This window comes from Primulina eburnea, chromosome 15 (genome assembly GCF_022965805.1).
Source record: "Primulina eburnea isolate SZY01 chromosome 15, ASM2296580v1, whole genome shotgun sequence".
Classification (NCBI taxonomy): domain Eukaryota; kingdom Viridiplantae; phylum Streptophyta; class Magnoliopsida; order Lamiales; family Gesneriaceae; genus Primulina; species Primulina eburnea.
This window is the reverse complement of record NC_133115.1, coordinates 14,480,807-14,493,166: the sequence shown is the minus strand read 5'-3', so window position 1 is coordinate 14,493,166 and position 12,360 is coordinate 14,480,807. Positions and strand designations below refer to the sequence as shown.

General features: G+C 34.7%; 1 protein-coding gene across 1 annotated transcript; it reads right to left on the bottom strand.

Moving 5' to 3' along the window:
* Nucleotides 1-10,363: 10,363 nt before the first annotated feature.
* LOC140814624 (phylloplanin-like) lies at nt 10,364-11,654 on the bottom strand. The gene is made up of 2 exons (XM_073173660.1): nt 11,427-11,654; nt 10,364-10,814 (listed from the first exon to the last, which is right to left on the bottom strand). The coding sequence occupies exons 1-2, from the start codon at nt 11,596-11,598 to the stop codon at nt 10,528-10,530; spliced, it is 459 nt and encodes a 152-aa protein (XP_073029761.1). The 5' UTR covers nt 11,599-11,654; the 3' UTR covers nt 10,364-10,527.
* Nucleotides 11,655-12,360: the final 706 nt, after the last annotated feature.

The following is a 12,360-nucleotide window of genomic DNA, read 5'->3' as shown; positions in this document are numbered from 1 at the left end:
ACCATTTTAAAGTAAATCATCCAACTAGTATTTGAAAATTGAAAGGGAATAGTCAAACCAGAAATCGTAAAACGTTTTACCAAACCTAAAAAGCAATAAATGTTGAAAAGTGTAGCCCATACTAAACTCTCCAAAAACCTCTCAAAAGCATAATAAATAGTTTTAAAATCTTTAAAAGGAATCATAAAGCGTAATGTGGCAAATCATGCTGGTCCTCGGGTTGTGTGCGCCATCAGTCGAGTAGTATCACTCATCAAGACTTTCCTCAGAACCACCTGCATCCATCACACCTAGTGAGTCTAAAGACTCAACACACCATAATCTTTATAACGAGTAATACAAAATACAGTCAACATATAACGGTGAAAAATACATTTACGTAAGATAACATTTCATGAAGATGCATAAACTTTAGACTTATTCGCTTTCGTAAACATTTTCGTGATGCATAAAAACATTTTCAAAGGCATAAACATATCACTTAAACATAATCATATTCGTGTCCATACTCGTATTCATATTCATGTTCGTATTCGTGTTTGTTGAATTCGGATCGTTGACTGTGACTTTAATATACGTGTTAGGCGATGGATCCATCTACATGTAACCACAGTACTGGGCGGCGGGGGACACCAGCAACACTCTCACCGGTCAAGTGCGCCCTGGCCTTGCGTAATATCGTATCATCATATACATATACATATCCGTATCCAAGGAAATACGATCGTCGGGCATATAACAATCCCTTCACATCCTTCAACGTATTATCATTACTAAAAAAAATGTGCATATAACATTTTTCATTTTAAACCAAGCATGCAACATGTCTTTTAACGTTATCGTTTCGTCATAAAAATCCATGGACAGTTAAAATCATCGTTTTAACATTCAAAACCATAAAATAATCATTTTAACTTGTAAACATTCATAAACATTAAAAATAATCATATTAGCATTTAAAACAGCAAATAGGGCACTGCCATGGCCTTTACTAATTTCCCGGTGTAAAATGACCGTTTTACCCCTGGACTCGACATTTTACGTTTTCGATTCTTTTCTTGATTTCATGAGTCTAACATGTCCCAAATAATTATTTAAGCTTACGTGAATTTTTTCGTAATTTTATTTGGCTTAAATGTTAGACTTTTTCAATTATCTTTTCTTAATTATTTTAACGGTGATTTAATCCCGAAAAAATACCAAACTTTAATATAAAATTCCTAAATTCTAAATTTGGTCTTTTTATATTATTTTAGCCCTTATGGACCACGACTCGACCCCCGTGAGTCGTATTCCAAGAATTCTTTATTTTAAAACTCATTTTGACACCTAAACTTCGACCCCGAGCCATCCCTTAATTTTATCGAGTTACCCCCGAACCATATCGAGCCAAAACTTGCCCAACATGCCAAAGTACCCTACTGGACTCTAAGTTAGCCAAAACAAGTCCCAAAAACTCAAAAACGAGACCACCCTATCTACACCTTATCCGGCCGAGAGTTGCAACAAGTACGAAAACTTTGTGTGTGATCGTGTGGCTCCAACCAACGCTATACTAACCGAACCCAGCCCATGGACACTTGCTTAGGACCCTAATGAACCTTCCTAGCCCAGCCCGTGCCCCATGCATCGAGCCACAAACGCCTGAGAGTGGCGCGAACCCTGCACAAAAGCTGTGCGATTTTCTCGGGTGGGAGTCCTTGCACGCAAGGACTCCTCCCCGCCCTTCGGTTATGAGTCCTAGCTTGGCTAGGACTCTCCCCAGACCAAGAACAGACCCTGGCCGAGCCCTGGACCAAGCCAAGACCCAGCCCCTTTCCTCCCAATACAAACCCGATCGCCCCTTATGAATTGACAGCAGGTTACGGTTCTTGCATGTTTCTTCTTTCTTTTCTTTCTTGGTTCGATCGATCTAGGTGTGGTGTGTGGGACTCTAGAACACAAGCGAAAACTTACCCTAATCATGGCACCCCCTTCTTAAACAATAATCATGTTATGGGATTCAAATAAATCAAGTTCATGATGAACACATGCCATGTACCGAAATTTTCGAAAAGCCTATCTATGAATTTCATGCATACAATAATTCAACCATATTATGATACGATGGATGAGAAAAGGGAGATTAAGGTGTGCCTTTGCGTATTATACGCGCGAAAATCCGTTGACGACGAAGAACGGAGGGACGACTAAGGCTTGCTCTTGTTAAAACCTACGAAAATTCCTTCCAATCTTGCCTCTTGAGTGCAGCCGTGTGTGTGAGGGAGGGTTTGAGAGAGTTTTGGTGGTGGAGAAGTAGGTGGCCGATTTTTTGATCAATAAAATAGAATAGGGTTTGCAACAATTAACATTTTAAATACAATTAAATCCCCAATCTAGACTTTAGGCCTAATAAGCCATTAAATTAGGCCCATTAGTCTATTTTAGGATTAAATCAAAATTATAACAAAGTTTTCTTTTATTTAAAATGTGAATTTAATAGCCAGGTTGCTAAAAAGATCGCATTTTAGTTGAAAAGCCAACACCGATAAAATTTACGTCCCGGCGTAGAAAATCATCTCAAAACCCATTATTTTCGAAAATGCTAAAAAAATATCGACCATCTTTTAAATAATTAAAAATAATTATTTAATAAAAATGTTTTACATTTTCTTCAGCCCTCGGTCCCCGTTCCTCGATCGTCACTTGAATATCCCTTAAATATCATTTTATGCATGATGACAATAAAAATCCTATTTAATACATAAACATGTACTTCACATAATTAATTAGCAATTAAAATAAATTAATTACTCATTTTACGAATTTCCTAGATTTACATGCAGTTGGATTACGTCGTCTTAATGTTTGGACCTTCCAAGTAATAGGAAAGGTATGCCCAAACGTCACTATGAGATTGAAGGGCATGCTTATGTCATATCTTTAGTAGACGATGAGAAGAGATTAAAAACATATATTAGGCTCTATCTTGTCGTTCAAGGGACAAATGGATGAATGCAATGGAAGAAGAAATGGACTCAATGAAATCAAACCAAGTTTGGGAACTAGTTGAACTTTAAAAGGGACGTAAAGCTATTGGGAACAAATGGTTTCTCAAAATTAAGCGAAAGTCTGATGGAACTATAGAGAGGTATAAGGCTCGACTAGTGGCAAAGTTTACCCTCAGCAAAAAGGTATTGATTACGAAGAAACATTTTCACCAGTAGTGAGATTTGCTTCTATTCGTTTATCATTGGCCATAGTTGCTAATTTGGATTTAGAATTATATCAAATGGATGTAAAGACTGCTTTCCTCAATGGAGAACTTGAGGAAAAAATCTACATGGAACAATCAGTAGGTTTCGCTGTTAAAGGTCTAGAAAACAAAGTTTGTCAATTGAATATATCAATTTATGGCCTTAAGCAGTCTTCTAGATAATGGTATTTGAGATTTCACAGAGCAAAAATCTCATATGACTTCATTTTGATAGATGAAGACTATTGTGTTTATGTGAAAAGATCCAATAAAAATGTTTATAATTCTCTCTCTTAATGTTGATGACATATTGTTAGCTGGTAATGACAAGGAGTATATAGAAACAGTTAAGAAATGGTTGTCCTCAAATTTTGAAATGAAGGATATGGGTGAGGCAGATTACATCCTAGGTGTTAAAATTCACGGAGATCGTTCTAAGCATGGTTCGCAGGAACGGTTGCGGTGCTTGGAACGGCAACTACCGTTCTAGTTCCAATGCTATGTTGAGGAACGGTTGCGGAACAGTTGTATAAAAAAATTAATAAATTCAAAAAATTGGTAAACAAATTTAAATATAAATTACATCATACTAAAAAACAAAATATATGAAGTTATTACTAATTAATATATCAATACAAAACTATTTTACAATAATAGCACAATAAGAAATACACACTAAAAATTATAACATACCAAAGCTAATACCATGAAGAGTGACGCGGATGAGCGAAATCATTGTTATATTCTTCATCACTATCTCGTAGATTAAATTGATTTCGAACATTTGGATATTGACGTGATTTTCCATAGAGATATTGATTAAATTGAGATGACGAAAGATCATTAGAATGGAATGACTGATTTTGTAATAGTGTTTCGTGACGACGATTATAGTATCTGAATCCACGATACACAGTAGAACTATCAGCTGTACTTGAAGATCTATACTCGGGACCATGACGTCCAACACCCCGCCATATAGATGATGAAGATTCATTGTATCTATCACCAATATATTGAGACGACCTATAATCAAATCCACGATGTCTAATTCCATTCACAACAATTGGATCAAGATACAAGACATTATACTAAAAACCACAACTACTGTCACATTTTTCATACCGTTTCTGCACTTTCATTTCCTATTTGGCTCAAGATCAACTTTCTATTCTACACATTCATTTCCATAATCATCAACAGTTATGAAATATAATACCAATAATATAACCATTCTATTATCATTCCAATAAACATAACCATAAACAATAACCATCTACAATAACCTTTACCATACCTTACCGTAATAAACCATGAATATCTCGTAACCATATTTTTTAAACATCAAACAGTTCCGCTCGACCTTTCCGTTCCGCTTCGTCGATAAAACGTCGAAGAACAGCGCTATAAAACAATCACTGATTTGCCCTGGAACTTTGGAAAGGCGGTCACCGTTCCCATTCCGTTCCGGTCGTTCTGACCGCATAATGGCCGTTCCGACGAACCATGGTTCTAAGAGACTTCTTGCACTGTCTCAAGAATCCTACATTAAAAAGATTCTAAAATGATTTAGAATGTCAAATTGCAAACCCATTGATTCTCCTGTGGCCAAAGGTTAAAGCTTAAGTGAAACGTCCACTACTAATTTTTTTCTTCTAAATCATAAACTCGAAAAATACTAAATAAAACCACTTAAAAATCCATAAATCAAACTAATTTAACAATTTAAATCTCAAGTGCATAAAAAAAAATATTCATAAATCTTCAACTAACCAAAACATCTAACTCGACCTTTACAAAGATCAACTAACAATAAAATAAAGCATAAAACTCCCTACAATCATTAACATAAACCTTTAAATCTTTTATCTATCAAGCTAGTGCGGAAAATAAAGGTCAATCGGGAGTGTACTGCAGCACTCGATCCACTCAATCGTCAGCGCCTCCCATAATATCATCAAATCATGCATCATACAAACTTAGTGAGTCTAATGACTCAGTACATACTAAACATTAGTAGCAAATAATACATATACATTCACATGCATTTAAAAATCATGTTTTTATTTAAAATAGCTTTTAAACATAAATAAATCATTTAAAATATTTTAAGAACAAATCATATATCTTAAAATCATTTTAATCGTAAAGCTTTCCATCTTTTATCATTTTGGGTGAAGTTTGATCCTTGAAACTGACTAGCTTTTATCCTTCGGTCGACTGATCAGTCGTCAGCTCTACATGGCCCAAAAGGGGCGGGCACTAGGCTCGGCCATGGAAATAGGATCGTCAGGCTCCCTCGGGGGCTTTCTCCCATAGACGGGCTTCCTTTGGGATCTTTTCCCATATATGGTCTCCCTCTGGAGCCTTCTCCCGTAAATGGGTTCCCTCTGGGGCCTTTTCCCTAACAACAACTCCACAAAATTGTAAGTTCACAGTTCCTTCTGAAAAAAATCCCCCATATATCATATATCATTTGTCACAGTCAATTCACATCCCTCAAAATATTTTTCTTTTCTTTCTTTTTAAAAGCATAAAATATCGTAACTTTTCAAAAAACAGCATTTTCACATTAAAAATTGCACATCTTTATCATAAATCATAAAATATCATATTTTATAAAAAAAACATCATTCTAAATCATAAAATATCATTTAACATGCGTTATGATTTTTTGAGACGCTGCCAAGCTTTTACGAAATTACCCAAATGTAAAATGATTGTTTTGTCTCTAGACGTAAAAATTCTCGAGTTTGGCTTTTTTTTTTTTACTTTTAATGACATGGGCTTATCCCAAAAAATTATTTAAGCTTAAATATAATTTTTCATAATTTTATTTAGCTTAAAATTGAGGCTTTTCATTTAATTCCCTAATTAATAATTCGTGAAGCGTTTAAATCGCGAATAAATTCAACTTGAATATTTTCTTCCCAAACTTTATACATAGACTTTTCATTACTTAAATTACCCTTGTGAGTTATTAACCACCTATGTGGATCCATGGTTCCAATTTTTTATTCATTAAATCTCAAATTTGACCCATTAACAAGACCATCGAGCCATTTCTCGATTCCACCGAGCCACCTCAAGCCAGACCCTAGCCAACCCGCCTGGTACACTCCTGACTAGCCCTCTCCCTTAGAATCAGACCCTGCACGCCGCACGAGCCCTACAACTAGGACACAAAGCTGCGCGCAAGAGCTTCTCACGCCTATGACCCCTAGTAACCCTAGGACTCTCCTACTCGAGCCACCACTGACCCTCACCGACCCTGGACCACGCAAGACCCAACCAAGGCCAGCCCAAGCCCCTGAACCACGCACAAAGACGCTGCAAGCATGCTGCACCAACAAGCAACGCAAGTTGCACTATCACGTTTTTCTCAAGCCCGCGTCGAGCCACCCTAGCCAGCCCCATGACCCGATCCCTAACCATCCTCCCTAGACCCTTTTGTACAAGCCTAGCCATCCTAACCCTTGCCCAACACCCTACTTACCCAAACCGATGGACGCATGCCATGAGAAGAGTCGTAGCACGATAGGGCTCTTCCTTCGGCTACTATACAAGAGTCCTAGCCCTGCTAGGAATCTTCATAACCCTGACCCATGTCCAGCCCAGGCCCCAACCCAAGCCCTGGCCAAGCCGTGTGCCCCCATGCACAAAGTCGATCCACTTGAATAATGTGATCTCTTCCAAACCCTCGGCCCCTCTCCTTAATTTCCCTTCGGTTTCCATCATGTATTTATTCACTTTTACGACTCTTTTACGTCCCTTAAACACATATTATTGGCAGCGTGTCCGTTTGATTCATAATGTTTTTCATATAAGCGTAAAATCATCATATTTTTAAAAATAATCGTTCTACCGTAAAAATACTCAAACAACTATATTTTTCATGCATAAACAATTAAAACATGCATATCATGATTTGTATGATTCTTCAAAAAGTTTAGAAAACGTACATTTGCATTTAAAACGCTCGAATATTCAATCGTTGGCGGGGGTGCGAAGATGGACGACTAGACTACGAAGAACCCTAGTTTTTGTCCTCTTGATATTCTCAAAAATAATGTGTGTGCTGGTGTCTATATTTCGGCTGAATTGTGGCTCCCAAAAGACCTAGGTGACTTATTTATGGTTTTAATTTTGCCTGCTAATGGGCTTTGGTTTGGGCCTCCAAATATAGGAGCAATTGGGCCTACTCAATTTAGTTAAATTGGGTCTAATAACTCATATTTCATTAAAACATAAAAGTTTATAAAATTAGTTTCTCAAAAATAATATTTTTGATCTTTTAAAAACTCCTTGTTTGGCCAAAACCGGCTTCCTGAGAAAAATCAAGATCGACTCGTAAAATAATTCGAACTCTAATATTTTTAGAAAAAAATTAAATCTTTTTTAATCATATTAAGAGACCTTGAAAATATTTAGTGAAAAATATTTATTTTTGTCTTGATCGTCCCCGATTTCCTTTCCCCAACCTTATCAAATATTCGGATAAAATTCTTCAATTTCATGAAAACATGCCATATAATCATTTAATCATGCAATCTACATTTAATCATTTAATAAATATCATGCAAGCATTTAAAATCAATTAAATAAAACAATTAAGAAATTCAAATAATTTGCATGCATGTGATTTATGTAGGTTTAGTTTTTCGAACGTTATATTATGTCGTGAAATGTGCCCAAACACTTCTGAAGAAATTCATGAGATGTCTAAAGTGACATACTCTAGTGCAGTTGGGAGTTTGATGTATGCGATGATATGTACTCGTCCCGATATTTGTTATGCCATGGGTCTGATCAGCATGTATCAATCTAATCCAGGATGAAGACACTAGAGTGCAGTTAAAAGGATTCTAAGATAGCTAAAAGGCACTACAGATTATTTCCTTTGTTATCAAGGAAAATATTTAACATTGAAAGGATACACAGATGCTGATCGGGGTAGTGATCTTGATGAGCATAAATCAACTTCTGGTTAAGATTTCTTACAAAATAATGGATGCATCTCTTGGAGAATCAAGAAACAAACTCGTGTGTCACTATCCACAATGGAAGCAGAATATTTGTGGCATGTGCTTCTGCAGTACAAGAAAGTGTTTGGTTGAAGAGAACCTATGTCATTTGGGTATCGTAAGCAGTCCAGTGGGAGTTTTAACGATTTATTGCTATAGTCAATCAGCAATTGCTTGCACAAAAGACCCCAAATACCATGAAAAAATCAAACATATTGACACGAAGTACAACTTTATCAGAGATATAGTTGAAAAGAAAGAAGTGATTTTGAAATACATTCCTACCCGCATGATAGTGGCTGATCCATTTACTAAGTCAACACCAAGAGACATATTTATAGATCATATTAGATCTCTTGGACTACGTAGGATATGATTGTAGCTAAAACACATGTATTTAAGACATTGTGCTCGTTATTATGATAATGTTTTCATTATGTGTAGTGTGTAACTAAAACACATGTAATTAAGACATTGTGCTCATTTATTAATTATTAATTTGAATTGAAAGTATGTCGGACAAGTTGAGATTGACTCTCTCACACGAGCAATCACCTTTGGTCCACAGAAACATGCAGAGATGAGGTGATATTGGTTTGTTGAGAACAAATCCATACATATGTCGCCTTGGTATATATTACCAAGACGAGATTACTTATTTAGATTTTATTGTAATCAAAATGGATTTTCCCATAATCCATTTAACTTGTCTTATAGTCATATTAGAGTTTTCTTTATATTGATACATGTTGAAGGATAAGAAAAAAAAACAGGGAAACTCAAGTTAAGTGTTGAGATACACTTGAACTAAGATTTATACGATGTGAATAAATTTTTTGACACACACTTTTAAAGAAGAAGAAACACATCGTAGCACATGTTTCATACCCTATGTGCTGGAGTGACCATTTGGATAATGATTATTCGAGTTCCGGATAATTGTGTGAGATTCATATGTTTATATATATATATATATATATATATATATATATATATATATATATATATATATATATATATATATATATATATATATATATTAAACTTAATATTATACCCTTAAGACTTTCAACAGTATCTTTAATTTTATTTTAGTGATACAACTTTAGCATGATACCACTAGCTATGGATGATTCGGTAATGTGTTACATGTCTAACATTGAAAGATACTAATGGGAAAGGAAGATTTAATATTGATACTTATTTTGTATTCACAAGCCGGCTAATTATATTTAACTTAGTTGTTAGAACATAATTATGAATACATACAGATATAAATAGTTTTGAATCTAGTATGCCCTTTTAATTTTATTTTGGGACAAGAGATACGTTGACTAGTGTAATAAAATAAGTGCGGTATAACGAGTAGAATGTCCTCATAAATATGTTTTGAATTGAGCTGCTATATATATACTTAACCGGTGTATGGCTCGGTGCTCTTATTCAATATGCTCGCTGGTCACACAATCCATTTTCTTGTATGAAAATGGTAATGGGTCGCCCATGAGGGCTGACCTGACCCGAATCAAACAGAATTCAATATAATATGTTGGAATTCTATTTTAGTTGCAGCCTGCGATTCTCAGAATATCAAACTTGTCAGCGATGAAGTTCGTACCAACACCTAAAAAAATCATGATAATAAAACTAAAAGTTTTGCCCCAAATATTCCTCTATTGTTGTTGCTACATTTTTAATTATGCTAGACTTGCGTTATTTTGAAGTTTTACATTTCTTCATTCATCTGTTATCATTTTTCATTGTAAATTAACTTTATTTTACGAGATAAACTGGTTTGGATGAATTTTATGCAACGAAGCTTATCCTTTTTTCAAATTTTATTTGTTAACTAACACCGGTGACAACGGTTCCGGGCACAGGGCATTACAGGTCCAATTGCTCATGTGACATCTGATTATAAATCAACAATTTTCAATAATAGTAAGCATTTTCTAGTGTCACATCAGCAATTGAACTAAAATAGAAGAAGAATAAAAGTTAGTGTACCAAAACCAAATTTGAGCAAATCACTTAGCGAAAAACTATTTGTCCTGGAAAACACTAATTAATTCGTCAACATTCATTAACATAATACAAATACATCATAAAACCAACATTTTGCATATATTTCATTCTTAATATAGTTTGCACTATAACATTGTAATAGGTAACCTGAACACAGCAGTTGTGATTTTCACTTATTTAAGGATAAACTTAAAGATGAGATAGATCAATTCACCAAGTATACTACAGCATAACGAGCAGTACTTAGTTCAAATTAGCGTTGAACTGAAAACCAGAAGGGATGATATTTCCTACATTCAACAGCCCGAAAAGCGCATTGCCAATGAACTGTAAGGTTGATTGCAACGATCCAATGGATGGTAAATTCGCATTGCACGATGCCAATGGTGTGTTAACGACGAGCTTGCAGCCAGAAATAAGGGTGGAAAGGACAAAGTTCAGCGGGTCTAACAGTATAGAGAATATCCCAGAGCGATTCGTCGTAGCTGTGGAAACCAAATTTCCACCACATTGCAATTGCACCAAAGCATCTGGCACGGATGATGAATATTCAAGTCATGTTAGAAACTTTCCATAATGTTCATAGTTTTACGATAGAGATTCAAATAAAATTAGTGGGAAAAAATTACACAAATATAAATCATATATTGTTCGTATAAAAATTTAATATGTCGATGATAATGAACCTCATGCATGCATCGTGGAAAAAAAAACATGAGAGAAAATTACATTTTTTGTTCTGTATGTTTGTCTCTTCGTAATTTTTGACTCTGATCTATATTGTCAAATTTTAAGTCTTTGTTATCTATCTTTTTTTTTTTGGTAATTTTTTAGTATTTTTTCTTATATGGGGCTGATATGACATTGACGATACTACGGATTAAAAAAACTAAAATTGCCAAAAATCAGAAGATACAAGACTAATACTGAAATTTGGTAATATATAAGACCAAAATCACAAAAAAGAAACATATATGACCAAAATTATAATTTTCTCATGACCGGTATGAGACACAATTTAACAACATGGGAGAGGCCGGTTTTGACCAAATGAAAACATCAACTAAATTAAACGTTGTATAGAATCATGATATTTTTGTGGGAAAATCTTGAAACCATGAATAAGCAAACTTTTAACGTACTGGGGAAAACAGGTGTGGTTGTGCCATTAACTCCTATATTGCCATTAGCAGTGCAGTACAAAATTCCTTGGATCCTAAGCAAACCAAGTAGTCCAAGTAGTTGTCCTTGAACCATTGGCACAACACAACCAACAACCAAAATGTTAATCAAAACAAGGGCTTTTAAGGCCATTTCCACCACTTTTTCAAGGCCTAGTACGATCTCTGGTGACTGGTTCTTATAAAATCTTGCTGCCCAGTAAACCATTTTATAGTACAAAAACGTGAGAGGCGACGTCTCCCACAACGCAAAGTTTCTCAAGCGTGCTCTTTTTGTCCTCAAATGTAAGCAATCCATGGTCAATGAACTGCAACTGGGAGTTACTAGCTATAGACCTAGCAATGCGTTTGAAATGGGCTTTTCCACCTAAATAATCTTATGTCAACCTTTCAAAAAAAGGAAATTTGGTGGGCTTTCCTCTACAAGCTAATTCTACTGAATTTCCTTATTTTGAGGGAAGAATGTCTCTGAGTACTTTTACCAAGATGTATATCTATATTATTATATTATTAAGTTTGAGATTTTTAGACTAACTTTTGGTGTTATAAGTTATTTAATAATTATTTAAAGTGTTCAAATTTTAATGTAAGTCACATGTAGCTTAGCTGATAGAGTTTTTATTTGTTAAACAATTGTAGATTCAATTCTTACTTTGGTCTTTTTTCGCTATTTTTTTTTTTAAATTCATATATCAAAATTATAGGATAATCTTTCGTTATTTTTTTTTACTTACATACAAATCAAATTATATACTTTAATATATATTATATATTACAAATTAATTGATAAGGCCAAATCTTACAAAGATTTTAGGGATTTGATTTTATAATATCTGCCTTTATCTAGAACTTTTATCCCTAATTATGTTGGAATTTTAATTAATAATTGTGGATT